The sequence below is a fragment of the Rhinatrema bivittatum genome, chromosome 6 (genome assembly GCF_901001135.1).
Source record: "Rhinatrema bivittatum chromosome 6, aRhiBiv1.1, whole genome shotgun sequence".
Taxonomy (NCBI): Eukaryota; Metazoa; Chordata; class Amphibia; order Gymnophiona; family Rhinatrematidae; genus Rhinatrema; species Rhinatrema bivittatum.
In genome coordinates, this window is record NC_042620.1 from 247,747,081 (window position 1) to 247,768,154 (window position 21,074).

Below are 21,074 nucleotides of genomic sequence, written 5' to 3' on the forward strand. Positions count from 1 at the left end.
AAGCTCATAAGCATGACAATGAAGCTTATTACCATTCACATAAGAGTGGGAGCTAGCCTTAAAAGCACACTTAAAGAGGATTTGTTTGGATTTTCCAAGACTCATAGGGCCTCTGAGTCAGTTTTTAAACATAGACAAATAAAAGTAACTGTTTCCTAAGTCAGTGAATAACTTTCTGCCAGAAATGTTTCTAGGTGCAAAATTTGGGTGAATAGAGTCCAAGACCAGGGATGAATCATTCTCCTGATGACATCCTCAGGTAGTCAATTCACAAATGCATTGAATCCACTTAACAGTATTTTCTTCAGATATGACTCATACAACATCCACAACCTTCAGTCAGAGTGGTGGAAACGATTTTATTTAGACAAACTATTAAAGTGGACAACAGTTCAGTCAAACACAGAAGTAAAACAAATCTGTCAAAAGAGCAAGGTTCACATCAAACCTCCATGTTTTCAAACAATATGATTAAAGTTCCTCGTTCAGTAACCTAATCATTGTGTTAACACCACATGAAGAAAGGATTCTCCTCAGAAGATCAAGATGTTTGCACAGACTGTGGAAATGAACCCTTTAAAAAGTATCCTGTGGACTATTTTTTGACAATTATAGCCAGAGATAAACAACAAAAGAGAACTCCACATTTATAACTTCAGGTTCTTCAATGAATACAATACAAAAATAAACTGAAGACCTGTAAAACATTTACTACATATATTAAGAATAAAAAAGGGCAACTCAAATTAAGCACTTTTTCCATTATTCGACTAATAGAGCTATTGGTTTTTAAAACTCATCATTGCTTAGTTGAAAAAAATATTCAAACAATCTTAATATGGTGAATCTATCTTATAAGTTTCTAATGTTCTTACATCAAACAATGATACTTATCCTTAAAACACTTTTTCATCCTATTTTTTCTTTTTGTTAACATGTATTCAAAAGGCATTTAAACAAACTTTATATGCAAAACATGATAATTTGCTCAATCCAACTCTTAAATCGATATAAGCCAATGGTATGTGTGATGTCATTTTCCACCTAAGCTATGGCCTTACATCAGATTATTCTTCAATACTAGCTGGCACTTAAGGTACAAAGAATATTTAGTGATCCTCCTTGTTTTGCATTTAAGAGAGGTAGAAACCTTAGAGATAGTTTAGTATCTACTCATCTGCCTTTTATTTTTTCTATAAGAGGCAAGAAGAAGGGACACATAAAATGTGTGTCCTGTTTTTATGCAATGGAAATAGTGGAATTCCATCATCCTTGTTTATCCTTCACTGACCCCAGTATTTCTCAGGTTATATATGCCATTCTTTGTCCATGCTCTATGATATATATATATTGGACAAACAAAAAAGAAAATTAAAACATATCACAGAGCACTGTCGTAGAATACAGTAATTAATAGCACTGGAGCAACATTCTGGGAAATAAGCAAAGTTAGTGATCATAAAAGAAAGTATTTTTAAATAAGCATATAGGGCTTGATTTAAAAAAAAAAAAAAAGTAACATGCTTAAAACTAGGCTTTACATGTGTACATGTAATTTTACTGGTGTAAGTAAATATGCCATTGATTGTCAATTGGTTTTACCTGTGTTAAGTGTACTTAGCATGGGTAAATGACTTGAAAATTGCTATGATAGTATGTTATGTTTCAATGCAGAAAATTCATCTGATGAGGTAATTTGTACAAATAAATGGGCTTTTGAAAATTGTTACTTTTACGTACGTAACTCCTTTGAAATTTCACTGAATTTTCAAAAGGTTTTAGGCATGTAAATGGGCTTTTGAAAATTGCTACAATATATGCTATTTTTACATGTGTAACTCCTTTCAAAATTCGCTTCCATGGTTGTTAGTTTAATGATGATAAAAAAGTTTTCTTTAAGAGATAGTAGTTTGAAGTTGAAGGTTGGCAGCTAATTTTCATAGCAGGTTGTATCAATAAAGCACAGGTTAACAACAAAAAAAAAAGATAGGTTGACATTTTTAAGTATAAGTGTCAACGTTTGACACAGGAATATTAGAAATTTATGAGATGGATTCACCATACTAAGATTGCTTGAGTGTTCTTTGACTAAACAATGATGAGCTTAAAAGCCAATAGTTCCACTCCTAAAAATATAAGTAGTTAAACTTTTTAAAGGTCTTCTGCCTATTTTTGTATTGACAGTTATAGCACCATTATTACCACAGAGCACATGTGAAAATCACTACCTGAGGCCTGAGGCCTGACACAAGTCATTATTCTCATTAATATCAACTCTGAAAATGAAAGCTCCTTAAAATATATGTAATGCTTTGGAGTTTACATTTCATGACATCCTAATGGCATTAAAGTCAGCACAATTGTGGTATTTGGGTTGTTACATATGTAATCATTCTTTTTTCATGTATTTATAACGTATTACTAGTGACGGTATTAATATATCATCAGTGGAATTCCAAAGAGGTACCAAAGTGCAATAACTCATGACACATCCCAAGATTTACAGAAGAGGATCATCATGTCATATCTGGAGCAGTTTCGGCTTTTACGTTGTTTTATTAAAACAATTAATATTTCACTTAATTCCCTTAATCCTATGCCTTTCTATGATCTTTAATTCATTTCTGACAGAAACACTGATTGACTGTCACAAAGGTTAAGGAACAATCAGTAATTATTTGGAGGAAATACACAGTGAGATTTCCTTTATTTAATTCATTGGCTTGGTTTGAAGCAGAAACAGGGATATTTAAGTAGCTATAGAATTACTATGGTTTCTTTTAGTCATTGAAATTAGCCATGATTTTCAAACTAGTTTCAATCTCTTACGTTTCATATATCCACCTCCTCTCAACATCTCACCTCCATTTCTTACCTCCCATACCCCTCCATCTTCAACTCATGGTGGTCACTATGGAGGATACTGCAAGTATCAGGAATGCCAATTCACTCTGAGGGCAATTTTCAAAACAGCCCACACAGCTGCAGAGTGTGTGGGCATTTTGTATCTGCAGACCTTACAACTAATTTTCAAAGGGAAACTACAAGGTCTTTGCATCTGCAATTTGTACAGTCAAAAATTTGCAGGAAAACAACACTGGTGTATTTGAAAATCAAATCTACACATTTTGTTTCCTTAACCTGCCCTTTCCCGAGCCCAGAAATGCCTCATTATAGCCCAGCCAAAAATACAAGTGATGTGGATACTGTGGCATGTACTTTTAGCAGGCAGAAGGTGGCAATATTCAGACATAACAAGTCACCCAGGCAAATCAGTATTTACCAGGTCAATGGCATGGAAAGGTGTCTTCTCTGTGTTCAGCTTGGGCAAAGATTCTCAGAACCAGGATGTCCACACTGAATATTTATCAGATTTTTGCAAACACTTGGTTTAAAAACTGCATTCATTTGCATACTTTGGTTACCCCTAAATATCCTACCTGTTTTCAATCCTTGAAACACAGCTTTGAAAATTCCTCAGAAAGAGATTGTGGTTATATCTTGGTATGTTTATGCCTATCTCAGAGCATTCTTGGTCTTGTAGTTTTGATTTTTCCCCCCACAGCAAATATCAGAATGCTCTGAAGAGGGAACAGGAACAAGAGGGCTCGGCTGAGTTCTATTGGCATTGGAGACTGTTGTTAACCCATCTGCTGCATAGATTCTCACATCACTGCATCAGAATGGGAAGCTTTAGACATGGGTATGCAGATCAAAGGAATCTCTGAAGCTGAGAAACAATGGGATGGCTTTGAATAAGAAATTATTTGGGGAGGGGCTCTTGATACACATTGATCAGATATTTTAGGGGGGAAAAACGGCTAATGTGTTGTTTGGGGGAGCTTCTGGAAATCTTTCATTTCAATCTAATGAGATCTTTCTGGAAACTGTTTGATAGAAAACCCCCCTGAGCAGGGAAGGATAATCAACCACCCGGAAGAGATGACGTTCCCCGTAGGGTATATCATATTCTGTGGTTTTTCCAGTGACCAAGACTTTTAGGTTGGATTCATGAGCTTGGCTGCCAACTGCAAGTACATAGATCTCTATTCCAGCTTGCTTTGCTTCCTGTGTGATTTTTTCAACGATGGTTTCAGTGATTCCTTGCGAGTTACCATCGGAAAAGAGCAGCACCTTCTTCTTTATTCCGGCCTTTGAGGACTGGCGGTAGAGGTCAATCACAGCCCTAAGTGCCGCATTCACGTCGGTGGCATCGTTGATAAATTCCATATCATCGATGGCACTGGCAATCACGGTGTAGTTGGTTAAGAATTGCGCTTCCACTTTCTGCTGGCTTTTGCCACTGTACTGAACAACGGAGATGCGCACGTCATCTGCTGCAGGCTTACCTGCACCTAGGAACCGTTCTGCCATGCGCTTGGCAAACTTTTTGGTTATCTCAAAGTTCCGGCTTCCAACACTCGTGGAGCTATCCATCAAGAGTGTGATGTCCACAGGGCTTGTGAAAGTAACTGTGGAGAAGAGCAGGGAAGCTGAAGGTTAAACTTTTTCAAAGTTCCCATACTACCTGTTGCTTGCCCGGTCTACAAACTCAACAGTATTCAGAGATTCCTGGTCTGGGGCTGGCCCCTATTGAGAACTGTTTCTGAAATTAATGGGAAGGAAAGTGAGGGAATATAAAACTGGGGAAAAACCCCAGACAATGGCAAATAAAATCCCATGGCACTGCAGCGCCAGCTGGGGCAGGCTCTGATTTAACGGAGAGCCCAGAGGAGCCGTGGGAAGCTGCCAGGCAAAACAGAAAGCTCTTGAATAGCTCACAACGTATTTCTACAAACTGACAGCAATGCTTAGAGGTTCCTCTGCTACTCAATTGCTCCACTTTCCCTCCTGAAACTTAGGGACCATGTCTAGACACAGAACTTCAACGACCTTATGAATGTCAAGCTGACTGTGAGAATTACTTCATGTGTCTTGCACAGAATACTCATGTCACTGTATCCCAGTATAATGCTAGCGTTCTTACTCAATGAAATGCTTTCTAATATAAAACCATTTGTATTTATTTATTCATTACTTAAAGGAAGGTAAGAATCTTACTTGGGCAGGTGTAATCTGGACATTTCTTCTCTGTAAGAAACCAAAAAGAATAGTGTTAACAAACAAAGGGCCTGATTCACTGAGCATTTTTCCCACAGACACAGAATGGGAGAAAAGTCTTAGTGCATCAGGCCCAAAGTGAGAACTGTTATCAAATAGTGTTTGCCTGGTCCAAAAATAATAGTGTTACCAAACAATTACTGTTTAGAAAGGTTTGCACACAGCACAATGATACAATTATACCAACTGTGGTATTTATATCTTGGAACATGGCAGAGTTATGTGGTCGTACATCAGTTGTGGGTTTTTTTGTTTTTTTTTTAAATCTTATATGATATGGCACAATAATGGAAGGAGAAGAGAGGACATCAGCTATCATACATATAGTTTGGGATATGGCTGAATAACGTGGGTGTACCAGTTGTTATATTTTTGTCCCGGAACATGGCAGCATGACATGAAATTACCAGCTGAAGTGTTTGTGCCTTGGGGCATAGCGCCCATAGCACTGTGTTGGGAGAGTGCGGTGCTATACAATCCCTGGTTTTTTTGGGGTTTTTTTTAATATGCCTAGGATTTTTGGTTTGTTTCAGCCTTTCAACAAACCTAAAGTAGTGATACTTACCTTTGCAGATATAAGCGGTGACATTTTCCAGAAATGAATCTTCCAGGAGCTCTGCATAGTTATCTCTCTGCAGTGAAAGACCCTGTGCGTACTGTGTGCCCCCACAGGCGATGGCATCTAGCTGCTCTGGGTTGGGAGGTAGGCTGAAGATGTCACCCACACCAAGGGACAGCACCTACAGGGAACAAGCAAGACCTTTAGACTGTAATAGCGCCTGGGATAAAAAAACAGAAATGCAGTCTGCCAGAAAGAAGATCCATCTTACCTGGGTGTTGATCTCGCAGAGTGAAGAGAGAGGGGTAGGGTCTCTAGCCGTGTCTGACCGTCCGTCTGTGAGAACCAGAGCTACTCTCTTTTCTGAGGAGAAGCGCTTGAGGAGATTGTCCTTGGTGAAAAGCAGGGCCTCCCCGGTCCACGTTCCACCAGCAATCCATCCCAGGTTCTTCACTGCCCTATGAGCAAAGGGGGGACACAGCCAAGGTTAGATCAGAATAGTCATCGTAAAGTTAAAACTGGGGATTTGTTTCTTACAGCGGCCAGAAAAAACAGCTGTTTTCTTCTGTTCACTGTGTGTCTGTGAATGGTTCATTTACGTTTTTACATCCACAGTTTGTTTCTTAACCTGCATCGCCATAGTAATGTCAGCAGCACAAACTTACTCTTTCAACTGCCCAATGGACTGAATGTTGGGATCACCCATAGCCACTGTCTCCTGGGTATTTCCATGGCTGTACTGGACAACTCCCACCCGGGACTCTCCAGAGTCAAACTGTAAAATAATAAATCAATAGAGATATATTGGAAAAAGCCTGGTGAATTTCAATCTGTCTTCTGCTCGCTGCCTAAGAACATAAGAAAGGCCATACTAGGTCAGATCAATCATCCATCAGATCCAACATCTTGTCTCTGTCAATGGCCAAGCCGGGTTGCTTGGAATCAGTATCCATTGGATTTTAGTGGGAAGATCCAGTCACTGCTGCTCACTCCCATCTCCTGCAAGCATTTTCCAAGTCTACCTGTCTACTAGTTTTTAAAGGATCTGTCCTTCAGAAACGAATCTCAATCTTTTATAAACCTAGTTATAATACAGGCATTGATCACATCTTCCAGCAACAAATTACACAGCTTAATTATATGTTGGCTAAGAAAAAAAAATACTTTCTTAAGCAACACGAAGAACTATATTTTTGCTTCTTTTACTTGTTAAACTCTGAAGAGCTGTTTTTCAGATTTTTAACACTTTACTGCTTATATTTTTGATCAGTAAAATCTACTTTTATTTCAATCGTCCAAAGCCCAATTCACACCCCTAATATGGCCTATCTAGCCTGCCCATCCATCCTATTTATATAGTCCTTACAATTCCCACCCCTCTCTCACAGATCCGCTGTAGTCAGACCTGGGAACCTTTGATTTCCAGTCACCCTGAGATTGTTGCAGACTTGGGGGAGGGGGCTGTGACCGCACACACCAGCGGCAGCATGGGGGTGGGGGGGGGGGACCATGCTGGTGCAAACCAGTAGTAGCATGCACATAAACTCTCTCACATACACACTAACACATTTACATGCTCACTCATACTCTCCTTCACATACGTGCACGCTCTGTCTCACAACACACACTCACTCTTACTCCTCTCATTCATCTCCAGTTTTTTTTACACCGCATGCACCCTCATTCAATTCTCCTGCTCTTCCACATACACGTTCATCTCAGTAACAGGAAGCTGAACACCCTCCACTGCCAAACCCTTTGTGAAGTAGCACAAAACCCTGCAAAAAAAAAAACCATATAGAACCTTGCCATACCACACCAGCAGCTCATCTCAGGACTCAATCAGCAATAACTTTATCTATGAAACGGCAGTGTGAGGGTGACTGAGAAAATCTTCTTGGCTGGAGCAGAAAACCACACAGACTCTGGCCCTTTCAAATGCGCTCTCTCTTTATTCACAGTAACAGTTCTTCAACAATAAGAATGACTGCCTACCTTTGCAGTACACTTCCCCCACTGCCTTGGGTTTGGTTAGACTAGATTTACAGGAGCTGCCTCTCCTGGAGACATGAGAGGGCCTCCTGAGTACTCTTCCCTCATCTCTGCGGTGACTTGTGCCACCTCTGCACCATCATGATCAGCGCCCTCTGGCGACTCCACCACGGCTCTCGTTGCCTTCTCTGTATCCCCTCTCGCTGGGGTCACTACATTCCCTGGCTTGCAAGTAGCCTCTCTCACTGGGGATTCCATGGCCTCTGCGGCCTCCTCAGCTGGCCCCTTGGCAGCGCCTCTCTCAGACTCCTTGGTACTGCCCTCTTCTGTACAATCTGAGTTGCCCTTTCCAGGAGTTTCCCCCATGGGCTCTTGCCAGTCAGGATTGGCTTTAGCCCCTTCGCTGACTTCAGCCCTCTCTCTAGAGTGGAGTCTTTCTGAAGTGTTGAGCCACAGTCAGGTGACTCACTCAGTTGCTGTAATCCCTCTGGGCTCTCTGGGGCACCTCTCTCAGGGGTCTCTGCAGCCCCTCCCCATGGCACCTGTTTCTTGGCTCCTGCCAGTATCTCCAACTATACCACCACCCACAGGTTCCCCAAGAGCGGACTGCCACATCTCGCCTAGCTCTTGGCCCACGTCTGCAGCCAACGCCACTATTTCCATTACCGTCTGTAGCCATTACTCTCTCTGGGCCTCTATGGCATCTGGGAGAGGCTTTGCTGGCGTCACTAGCCTGGTTGGCCTTTTCCATCTGCCACGTTCTCGGGTTTTCCCTCTCACCTGGCTCTTGAGAGTGGAGAACTCCCACTATGCAGAAGTACATAGCACTGCACTCCTTTGCAGCCCTCTGGCTGCTCTCTCTTCTTTCACCTGCACTGCAGTACACCCACTGGATACGGACCAGGTTTCTGGCAGCTGCACTCCTTGCTGTAGAGTAACTTGCTTTCTTCTGGAGGGACACACCCTGTCCCCACACACAGCACTCACAGCCAACTCTGGCAGCTTTTTCCAGGGCCACACCCTGTTCCAGCCACGGTGTGCAACCGTTTTTTTTCCCTCTCTTTATAGGAAAAAAAAAGTTTAAAAATCCCTGTCTTACTGGCACACTAACCACACTATGTTGCAGTCCTAACCTCAGGCGGAGCTCTTCTCTTTAGTCAGTAAAGGAAAAACACCTAACCTGCCTCCAAGGCCATATAGACCACTCTCTGGTTTAAAGGCAGTTTTCAGGGTTTTTTTCTTCTGTGCTCATCTATGAACCTGCAAGCTTTTACTTTCAGTGCTCTGAAACCCTATCAGCACTGTTCTTCTGTCCCAGACCCTTTTCTTAGGCAAGGCTTAGACAAACCTTTCCTCTTTCCTGTATGTTCCCTGAACCATACAAACTTCGGCTGCCCACTCCATGAGCAGCGCTTTGCCTCCAACCTCTTGGCAGGCCACATAAACTATCATTCACAGTCTTCCCTTGGAGACTTGGGTTTTTTCTGTGCCAAGGTTTCAAAAAAAATCCCCGACCTGTCACCATATGTGAGGGTGACCGAGCAAATAACCTTGGCTGGAACAGAAAACTACACTTACTCCAGCCCTTTCAAATGCGCTTTCACTTTATTCACAGTAACAGTTCTTCAACAATAAGAACGACTGCCTACCTTAGCAATACACTTCCCACTACCTTGGGTTTGGTCAGAATAGATTTACAGGAGCTGCCTCTCCTGGAGAAATGGGGCCTCCTGAACCCAGCTGGGCTTACAATCTTATCCCGTCCCAGCTGGTCTTGCCCTCTGAACTCTCCCCTGCCCCCAAAGGGTCCCACCCACAGAGCTCTCTCCCTCTGTGGGATTTAAGTTGGACCAGGCATCTAGCTTGATCCTGTACCCTCAAAAAGGGGGAAAACAGGGTAACTGTCACAGATATCATTACAAATATTATATCATGCCATAGAGCATTAATACACCACCTACTTGGAAACAGAACAAGCCAGACTGCTACAAATCCCTTCAGAGAAACTATATGCTAGCAGAAATACTGCATCTCAGATACACATGCTAAACATAGACAGACCCTTAGCGAATACAGAATAAGGGACTACATATTAGAAACAGAAAAATGCAGACAAGAATAAAATGGAAATCCAAAGAATCATAAGAACATAAGAAATTGCCATGCTGGGTCAGACCAAGGGTCCATCAAGCGCAGCATCCTGTTTCCAACAGAGGCCAAAACAGGCCACAAGAACCTGGCAAGTACCCAAACACTAAGCAGATCCTATGCTATTGATGCCAGTAATAGCAGAGGCCCTAACTCAACTTGATTAATAGCACTTAATGGACTTCTCCTCCAAGAACTTATCCAAACTTTTTTAAAACCCAGCTACACTAACTGCACTAACCACACCCTCTGGCAACAAATTCCAGAGCTTAATTGTGCGTTGAATGAAAAAATAAATTCTCCAATTAGTTTTAAATGTGTTACTTGCTAACTTCATGGAGTGCCCCCTAATCCTTCTATTATCTGAAAGTGTAACTAACCGATTCACATCTACTCGTTCAAGACCTCTCATGATTTTAAACACCTCTATCATTCCCCCCTCAGCCGTCTCTTCTCCAAGCTGAACAGCCCTAACCTCTTCAGGCTTTCCTCATAGGGGAGCTGTTCCATCCCCTTTATCATTTTGGTCGCCCTTCTCTGTACCTTCTCCACTGCAACTATATCTTTTTTGAGATGCGGCGACCAGAATTGTACACAGTATTCAAGGTGGTCTCACCATGGAATGATACAGAGGCATTATGACATTTTCCATTTTATTCACCATTTCCTTCTTAATCATTCCTAACATTCTGTTTGCTTTTTTGACTGCTGTAGCACACTGAGCTAATGATTTCAAAGTATTATCCTCTATGATGCCTAGATCTTTTTCCTGGGTGGTAGCTCCTAATATGGAACCTAACATCATGTAACCACAGCAAGGGTTATTTTTCCCTATATGAATCCAGACTGAACAGTGGGATACTGAAGAAATAAAATATAAATATATAATTCACATTCCCAAAGATAGCGTATGCCAATCACTAAAAGTTACAAATAAATTTAATTTTATTTTTTACCTTTATTGTCTGATCTTATTTTTCTAATCAGTTAGTCCCAGCCTTTTTTTTTCCCCCACACATTCCCCTTCTCAATTTTTTTCTAATTCTTTTTACAGGGTCTTTTTTTTCTGTTTCTGCTCTCTCCACCTGTCTTCTTCCCTTCCTCCCTTCCTCCCTCAAACATGCACACAGGCACTTACTCTCACATACTGTCTCTCTCTCATATACAGGCTCTCAACTACTCTCACACACTTTCATTCTCACACACACACACACACAGGTTCTCTCACATGCTCACTCACACACATAGGATCTCACTTTTTCATGCTGCCTTTCTCTCACTTACACAAAGACTCTCATTCTCACATGCATACATATGCACACTAGGGATGTGAATCGTTTTTTGACGATTTAAAATATCGTGCCGATTTAAAATATCGTGCCGGCGCTACCTTTGCCCTGTCATATGACAGGGCAAAGGTAGCGCCGGTGCCATTTCTACAACGCACCGCAGGCCCGAGAGTAAAAGATCACACCGGGACCCCCGCTCTGGACCCCAGGTAATTTAAGGCATTTTGGGGGAGTTCGGGAGGGTGGGGTATTTATTTTAAAGGGTCGGGGTGGGTTTTAGGGATGTTTTAGTGTGCCGGTTTTCGATTTACACGATTTACACGATATTTACAAAACCCAAACTGCGACGATCCGATTCCCCCCCCAACCGAAATCGATCGTTAAGACGATCGATCACACGATTCACATCTCTAATGCACACACATAGGGTCTCATGTTCACATGCTCTCACATACTGTCTCTCTATTTCAAATACACATAGGCTTTCACTCTCATATGCCGCATCTCTCTCTCTCTTTCTCACACACACATACACACACACACACACACAGGTTGTAACTCTCACAAGCTGTCTTTCTCACACACAGGCTCTCATTAGGTAAGTGCAGCAGGAAAACATCATTTCAAAATTTGTTTTGTGGGGACCTTAGTTCATTCTTTAGTTTCAAAATGAAAAAAAAAATGTTTGTTTTTTTGTTTGATTCATTGTTGTTTCCCATTAAAGTCAATGGAAGAAGCATTACAGGTAATTTACAGCCTATAGTGTGCTCCAGAATAGGGTTTTTTTAAAATCAGTTGTCTTAAAATTTGTGGGGAAAAAAAATCAACAAAATGAGGAAAGAACTCCATGGTACCTAGAAAGACTGAGGAGCCTGGATAGTGGCACTAAAAGTGGCTTGAATAGCCTATGACTCTATAATGTCCAGATGACGATGTCCAGATCCCCCTAAAAGAATCTTTTTCTAAAACACTTGAATTCTGGGAAAACTGCCTTCAGGAAATTAACGGCCTCCTCACCAACTTAAACTTAATTCTAAATTCCTCTAAGACGGAACTCCTTCTCATCTCCCCGGAAAATAGTACCATCACCTCGAACACTCCATCAAACCTTCACATCACCCAAGCAAGAGACTTAGGGGTTATCATTGATAATCGGCTAAACCTTAAGCCCTTCATCAACCAAACTAAAGACTGTTTCCATAAACTACATGTCTTGAAAAGAATAAAACCACTCCTTCACTTTCAAGACTACAGAACGGTTCTGCAAGCTATAATCTTCTCTAAGATAGACTACTGTAACTCTAGCTTACTGGGTCTCCCCTCTTCTCACACCAAACCTCTTCAGATGGTACAGAATGTGGCAGCCAGAATACTGACAAACACAAGGGGGTAGATTTTCAGAGCCCTGCTCGCCTAAATCCGCCCAAAACCGGGCGGATTTAGGCGAGCAGGGCCCTGCGCGCCGGGAAGCCTATTTTACATAGGCCTCCCGGCGCGCGCAGAGTCCCGGGACTCGCGTACGTCCCGGGGTTCTCGGAGGGGGGCGTGTCGGGGGGCGGGGCCGGAGCGCGCGGCGTTGCGGGGGCGTGTCGGCAGCGTTTTGGGGGCGGGTACGGGGCGTGGCTACGGCCCGGGGGCGTGGCCGCGCCCTCCGTACCCGCCCCCAGGTCGCGGCCCGGCGCGCAGCAGGCCCGCTGGCGCGCGGGGATTTACGTCTCCCTCCGGGAGGCGTAAATCCCCCGACAACGGTAAGGGGGGGGTGTAGACAGGGCCGGGTGGGTGGGTTAGGTAGGGGAAGGGAGGGTAAGGTGAGGGGAGGGCAAAGGAAAGTTCCCTCCGAGGCCGCTCCGATTTCGGAGCGGCCTTGGAGGGAACGGGGGGAGGCAGCGCGGCTCGGCGCGCGCAGGCTATACAAAATCGATAGCCTTGCGCGCGCCGATCCCGGATTTTAGTGGATACGCGCGGCTCCGCGCGTATCTACTAAAATCCAGCGTACTTTTGCTTGAGTCTGATGCGCAAGCAAAAGTAGGCTGTTCGCGCGCCTCTTAAAATCTACCCCAAGGAGAAGAGACCACATTTCTCCCATCCTTAAAGACCTACACTGGCTGCCAATCCACTAGAGAATCATGTATAAGGCCATTACCACAGTATTTAAAGCCATCCATCACCAAGCTCCACTAAACCTACAAATCCCATTCAGAAAACATACCTCCTCCAGACCTACTAGAGAAGCTTACAGAGACTCACTACATGTCCCCCATGCCAAAACCTCTCAACATATATCATTCAGAGACCGAGCTTTCTCTACAGCAGGACCATCTCTATGGAACTCCATTCCTCCGGAACTTCATCAAGAACCGTGCCTTCGAACATTCAGAAAAAGGCTTAAGACGTGGTTATTCAAACAAGCATTTCCAGACCCTATTTGAATCGTATATTAACGACAACCACAATCAGACATTCTTATAATACTGAAAATAATAGCTCTTACCGTTAAGTTCCTTTAGACTTTCCTCCACCCAATTTTAGCATCCTGTTTTATTGTAACTTCAGAGTTTTTTTCATTACACTTGCTACAGTTCTGTTTAGTTATTTATTTTACACCCCCTTGTTTAATGTAAACCAGCATGATGTGATACTAATCTTGAATGCTGGTATAGAAAAGCGCTAGCTAAATAAATAAATATAAAGGAGGAAAGGGGTACCAACATTGGCAGGATTTCACCAAGTCACTATGAGAGGAGCAAAGAAGCAGAAAAAGTGGGAAGAACACCCCAAGACTCCAAAGGAGGGCACCAGCAAGAGTGACATGAGCCCTCGATGACATCTCAAGTGGCACTGGCAAACTGGCACCCAAAGTGGCATTAGAATCCTAAGGCAGCATGAAGGGGGAACAAAGCAGAAAACGTGGCAGATAAACTTCCAAGATAAGCACTGATAAAGGGGCCAAGCAGCACAAACAGTGGCTTCAAGATTCCAAAGCACCATGAGAGGTGCAAAGCAGGCCCCCCCGCCCAAGTCTGGCAAAGTGTTAGGTTTGGGATACAACAGCAAGGGACAGTGACAAAGAGAACTCCAAGGTGTAAAGTGTGGGCATGGAAGCAAAGCTGAGGGGCAGAAAGACCCACAAAGTGCAGGGTGCAATGTAGATTTTCTTGTAGAATTGGGCTTTCCAAATGTAAAGGACATTTAGTATATGCAAATAGTTTCTCTAATGATTGTGGTGTGGTTTTCCTGGAAAGTAGTGAGGGCTGCTTTATTTAGAAACCATTTCCCATATTATTTAGCTGCCTTCAGCCTGTTCCATTTCCTGATTTTTTTTTAATACTTTTTATTTGATAACTATTTGGCATGCAATATACATAGAATGAAAAAAAGACATAAATCTCAAACACTACAGCTTGCATAATTACAAAGCCAACATATAAATTCTTATCCATACAACGGGTATGGAGCATTTACGACATTTCCTGATTTTGCATGAAATCTCTGGCACAAGCCTAAGTGCTATCACATTCAGAACATCAAAATGGTTATTCTTGAGCATCTTTTGTCTTGTGCCAATATTTTGTCCTTCATAATGAGGGCTTTTTGGACAATAAAAAAATTTCAAATATCCTGTACCTGAACTCTGGCTGTTGCGCTTCCTGATTTAGTGGGTTTTGCATGAGTTCCCTTTTACTACTTTAACCTTTTGTCTTGTGCCAGTGGGTCTTCCTCTGAATGAAGATTTTTTTTTTTTTGATAAACCACCCCAGGGTAATCAACCATACAACAGGGTGGGAGAACCAGGCTGAGATTATTGGAAGAAAGGAAGAACCATAGAACAGGATCTGTGCTCTGGTAATGAAAGCTGTGTCTTTTTAAAACTTTTTTCAAATGTATGTTCTCAGGACAAATCCAGAGTATTACAAGCCAAGATGAGAACAAGTGTGGGAAGAACACGCCAAGGCTCCAAGAGGGCACTAGCAACATTATGGCAGCTTGGCATGCAACAGCAAGTTCTTTACAGAGGTATGGGACTCATCTATTGACTGAGTGTGCAGCAAAGCCCACCTGCAAAGGGTGGACAGCCAGGAAGGAGTGGAATACATGAGGAGGGATCTAGTGAAGCTCAAGGAATGGTCTAAGGTCTGGCAGTTAAAATTTAATGCTGAAAAATGGAGAGTAATGCATTTAGGTTTCAAAAACCCAAGGGAAAGGTACAGTATTGGAGGTGAAATTCATCTAACCACAAAGAAAAGGTGGGACCTGGGGTTAATAGTATCTGATGATCTTAAGATGGCCAAACAAGTGGATAAAGCAACGATAAAAGCTGGAAAGCTTGGCTGCATAAGGAGAGGAGTGGTCAGCAGAAAAAGGGAGGTAATATTGCTCCTGTATAGGTCCTTGGTGAGATCTCATTTGGAATACTGTGTACAATCCTGGAGACTGCACCTTCAAAGGATATAAACAGGATGGAGTCGGTCCAGAGGGTGGCTATATAATGGTCATATGGGGATAGACTTAAAGACCTAAACATGTCTACCCTAGAGGAAAGGTGAGACAGGGGAGATATGATAGAGACATTCAAATATCTCAAAGGTTCCCATTCACAGGTGGTGAGCCTTTTTCAATGGAAAGGAGGTTCTATGACAAGGGGTCATGCGATGAGGTTGAAAGGGGTAGACTCAAGCGTTATCTTAGGAAATATTTCTTTCCAGAGAGGGTGGTGGATGTGTGGAACAGCTTCCTAGTAGAAGTGATGGAGACAAAACAGTATTTGATTTCAAGAAAGCATGGGATAAATACAGGGCTTTTCTAAGGAAGTTATGAGAATTATAATGTTAAATTAATTGGACGGATGGGCACACTGGATGGGATATACTGTCTTTTTCTACCGTCATGTTTCTGTACACCCTGTTGCTCCATCCCTGCTAGAGCTTCTGCCTTCCCCTGCATCTGTCAGATTCCATCAGTGTACAGTCAGGGAGAGATAAGAAAGTATATCATTCATGGAGGTCCATTCTGGACCCTCTGCATGCTTCTCCCCTCTCCCTTAGCCATCTGACACCCTTCCCCTCCTTTCAAAAACAGAATAGATTGAAATATGCCCAGTGTCAACTGCACTCTACAGTGACACATGCTCATCTCCATATGCTAGTTTCTTTTGGATACAGCTTGTTTTTGCCGCCTTATTAGTCCTGAAGAAATCCCGCTTCAACTTAGGTGCAGGACTACTTTTTTGGTTCTTGCTGGCACTGCCATCCTGGCCAATTTTGGAAACATTTTGTTTAACTGCTCTGCCTTCCCATATCCCTGATATGAATGATTCTGTCACTGGAGGTATGAGGATCAAATGTTTAATATTTTGTAGTGGTATCATAATGCCTAATGACTGTGTCAGTGCTACGCTAATGGCTCTGCCTTAGTGTTCACCTTGTTCACAGTCCATTGCCCACATTGCCCACTGCCCAGGCAGACCCAAAAACAGTATCAGCTCTGCAAGCAACTCCCCAGTAGGCGTCCACTCACCACAAAGGTAAAAGAATAGCAGGCAACAGAAGTCTGGTCTCTGTGACACAGTGCTCTTCTGATGCAGTGCTGCTGCCTCACTGCTTTCCTATATTGTGTGATCGGCACAGTAACAAACACAAAAGGGGAAGCAGCAAAAAAGTTATTTGGAAAAGTTGACCTAGAACTTCAAGAGTTCAAAGAGTTCTTTTCTTCATGGACAATGCCTTCAGAAGAAATGCACAGAAATGCTCAGTCTTCAAGATCAGCATCACTGTACCCATAAGAACATAAGAAATTGCCATGCTGGGTCAGACCAAGGGTCCATCAAGCCCAGCATCCTGTTTCCTACAGAGGCCAAACCAGGCCACAAGAACCTGGCAATTACCCAAACACTAAGAAGATCCCATGCTACTGATACAATTAATAGCAGTGGCTATTCCCTAAGTAAATTTGATTAATAGCCGTTAATGGACTTCTCCTCCAAGAACGTATCCAAACCTTTTTTGAACCCAGCTACACTAACTGCACTAACCACATCCTCTGGCAACAAATTCCAGAGCTTTATTGTGCGTTGAGTGAAAAAGAATTTTCTCCGATTAGTCTTAAATGTGCTACTTGCTAACTTCATGGAATGCCCCCTAGTCCTTCTATTATTCGAAAGTGTAAATAACCGATTCACATCTACTCGTTCAAGACCTCTCATGATCTTAAAGACCTCTATCATATCCCCCCTCAGCCATCTCTTCTACAAGCTGAACAGCCCTAACCTTTTCAGCCTTTCCTCATAGGGGAGCTGTTCCATCCCCTTTATCATTTTGGTGGCTATTCCCGGTGCGCAATTGGTCAGATTGGAAAATTGCTTTGCTGACAACATTTCCATCCTATTCATGCCTGCTCTATACTCTGTATCAATTCCTAAAAGTACACCTGTTGCTCTCTTAGTGATTTCTATGCATCCATTGACTATAATGGCTTATAGAAATCATTCAAAATGAATGAAATGAATAGAATTTATTTAGTTCAGGACACCCTCTCAATTCATTCTGTGATTTGCTCATTGTGGTTTTCAAATTTGTTTTAAACTAATGCACATGCCTGGCTCTCATGCTTTCACTCACATACACAGGCTCTCACATACTGTGTTGTGTGTGTGTGTGTGTGTGTCTCTCTCTCTCTCTCTCATAAAGACACATATGATTTCTCACTGTTACACACACACAGGCTCTTACTATCATATGCTGTCTCTCTCTCACACACACATACAGGCTGTCATTGTCACATGCTGACTCTCATATACAGTCTCTCAACTCACTCTCACATGCTCTTTCATTCTCATAGACAAACACACACACAGACAGACATTCTCTCTCACTCACACATTTTATCATGGCCTCGGCCTTCCCTTCACCTCTGGGCCTCCTCTTCTCGGGCCACTGCAGAATGATATCTGTGGCAGCCCTGTTTTTGGTCACAGGGACTGAAGCTGCCCTCTTCTCTGTGTGGGCCAATATTCTTCTTCTTTCCTGCCCATATGGCTCCAGCATCTTTTTCTTCTGGAGCCACATGGGTAGGAAGGAGAAGGGATATCTGGAGTTTTTGGGTGTTGGCCCACAGACCCAACAATTTCTTCAGAGTTGGCCCACAGACCCAACAATTCCTTCAGAGTTCCAGAGTTTCTGGGCCAAATCCAGAGAATTCCCAGGAATGCTTGTATTTATACCATGCTTTCTTGAATTCAGATACTGTTTAGTCTCCACCAGCTTCACTGGGAGCCATTCCATGCATCCACTACTCTTTCTGTAAAGAAATATTTCTTAAGATTAGTCCTGAGTCTACTCCTTTCACCCTCATCCACCTTTATGTAGAAAGAAGCTCACCTCGTGTGGATGCAAACCTTTCATATTTCCCCATCTTGCCTTTCCTTTATGGTTTAGATCTTTAAGTCTATTCCTATATGCTTTAGAAGGAAGATCACTTATTTTAGTAGCCATCCTCTGGATCAACTCCAACCGGTTTATATCCTTTGATCCACTGTATAATGAATTGTACACATGAATGTTTCTCCTGTACAACTCACCTTAACATGTTCATCTTTGCTCAGTCTGTCAATGACTTTAATGATGAAATCTTTCGCCATCTGGAAGTTTGCAAGACCAATACTTTCTGAACTGTCCACTACGAAGAGTACATCAATAGGACCACAGATGCATTCTGCAGCCAAAGCGGAACAGAGATACAAATATAAAGGGTTATTTTGATTAAGTTGTCTAGCAATAACGCACACAGGTACTTTTGTACCTATGTATTTTTAGCAAATTTTCTTAGAAACTATCCATGTAGATTCTCTTGGAAAATTAGCTACAAAACTACTCATGTATTTTGTCTCCGCTATTAGTGTCACTGGAGCTCTGAAGGAGAAACTATATACATACATTAAAAATTCAATTATAACTGTGTAGATTTCTCCCCTGATTCAAGTGATTTGTCTTCCAAGCTGGGGACAAAGCAGGTATGAAAAGGTCTTGGAAAATATGAGGAATACTTTATCCCCAAGTGCAATGCAATTTATGAGAATGCAAAGTTCCACCAATGATCTCAGCTCGAGGGGAACTGGTGGTAGCTTTCAATAGGCAGCTGTAAGAGTTGGCTGAATACTGTGATTTTGAACCACTAAAGAGGACTAGCCCTAGGATAGACTGGTGACTGGTGATTGAATTCATGACAAAGGCATGTCACTGAAGCTGCAAATGCACATAGACTTGATGCTGTCCACAATCATAGAAATAAGTAAGCACTCTAAATTAGCTAAAGTACAGAACCAGGCTGCAAGCACACATAGCAAAAAGGAGACATTATGTGCCACAAATAAGCCTCAGGACAGGAAGCAAAGTCAAAGCAAGCTGTAATTCCAAGCAAGCACTCAAAAACCTTACCCCTGGAAAAAAAACAAGAAAATGTAGAAGGTATAATGTGGAAGGTATGGTGACTATCTCTTTTTCCAATGCATTCCCAGCCTTAGGCAGAAAATTCAGTAAGTGCCAGAAAGTTGGCTACTTTGCAACAGTGTGCTCCACTAAACAGGTGCAAGAAGTAGTTACACAGGAAAATGGAGAATCTTAGAGGTCATATTCAGTCACTCTCCAAATAGTATAGTTAGCCAAATAAATGTATCCAGCTAACTATGGAAGTATATTCAATAGTGCAACTGCACTGCTAACTTAGAGCTAGATTCCTCATTTTGCAAGGACCACATAGGAGAGAGAGAAACTCTTTATAAAGCTCTCATATAAGTAAACTACTTATACTGCTGTAAGAGGGGCAACTTGTAACTCGGGGCGAGGTTTTGGTGGTGGCCTAGGTTTTGGGGGGCAGTTTTACATGCACAGTCAGAGGTACGAACATCAGGGTAGACATCAGTGAAGATTTTATGTGATTTGGAGTGATGAAACGTAAAAGAAGAGCAGATTTGTACATTGTAATCTTGACTTAGTTTGATAGCAGCAAGGTAAAGAGTGTATTAAGCTAGGTCGAGAGTACATTGTACAAATCTCATCTTTGTGTACCTTTCATCCCTCCAAATCACATCAAATGTTCACTGATGTGTACTGTGCTGTTTGAACCTCTGACTGTGCATATAAAACTGCCCCCCAAAACCTAGGCCACCATCAAAACCTCACCCTGAGTTACTAGTTGCCCCTCTTACAGTGGTATAAAAAGTTGACTAATATGTGTGCCTCCCCAGAGGCTCTCTCTTTCTCTCTCTCCCCCCTCCCCCAAACGGGATTTTGTGATATTTATTGCAAATCCCGTTTCAGGCATAATGCCATGAATAAAGGTGTAGTTATTTCCGGCATTACCGCATTCAATGTTAAATATTTTCATAAACTCCGCCCAAACTCTTCCCTTAAAATTTGCATACTCATCTGACGATGTGTTATTGCATGTGTTATGGTGTTATTGTGGGTGTTAGGGACCTAATGCCTGTGATAACGCCCTAACACGATTTGATGAATGACCCCCTTAATCAGCTAACTCAAGTCCTTCCAGTTACATCCCCAGAAAGCCTCTAACTTATACAGATAAATTCCAATCTCTAACTTATTAGCCAGCTAAAATGTAGCCATATAAGTGCCAAAATCTTTATTTTATCCAAGTAGTGCTACCCCCAGAAGAACGTGCCTCATCAACATAAAGAAGATGATCACAGGATTGCTACCAATCCTATGGAACTCGCTATCTCCCCACATCAGACTTGCCCCAGACTTACTATTCTTCAGAATACTAGTGAAAACCTAGAGACCGATATTCAGAGCTACTTAAATGGAAAACTAGGGACTTATCCAGCTGAGAGGCAGTGGCTGAATATATGGTCCTATTCGGCAGCCGCCACTTAACTGGCTAACGGCTCGATCCAGTAAGGCCGCGGTAAAAACAGTGAGGTAGTGTCAGGCGCACCCTTCCTCCCCGCA

General features: G+C 42.4%; 1 protein-coding gene across 1 annotated transcript in view; it reads right to left on the bottom strand.

Annotated features, from left to right (window-relative positions):
* Window positions 1-339: 339 nt before the first annotated feature.
* COL6A1 (collagen type VI alpha 1 chain) overlaps window positions 340-21,074 on the bottom strand; it is a 162,537-nt gene continuing 141,802 nt past the window's right edge. Inside the window, exons 30-35 of the mRNA XM_029606739.1 lie at window positions 18,683-18,816; window positions 6,346-6,455; window positions 5,952-6,138; window positions 5,687-5,861; window positions 5,062-5,091; window positions 340-4,472 (exon numbers count right to left, since the gene is read on the bottom strand). Coding sequence (XP_029462599.1) covers window positions 3,862-4,472; window positions 5,062-5,091; window positions 5,687-5,861; window positions 5,952-6,138; window positions 6,346-6,455; window positions 18,683-18,816 — 1,247 coding nt within the window. The 3' untranslated portion in view covers window positions 340-3,861. The remainder of the gene's footprint in view (window positions 4,473-5,061; window positions 5,092-5,686; window positions 5,862-5,951; window positions 6,139-6,345; window positions 6,456-18,682; window positions 18,817-21,074) is intronic.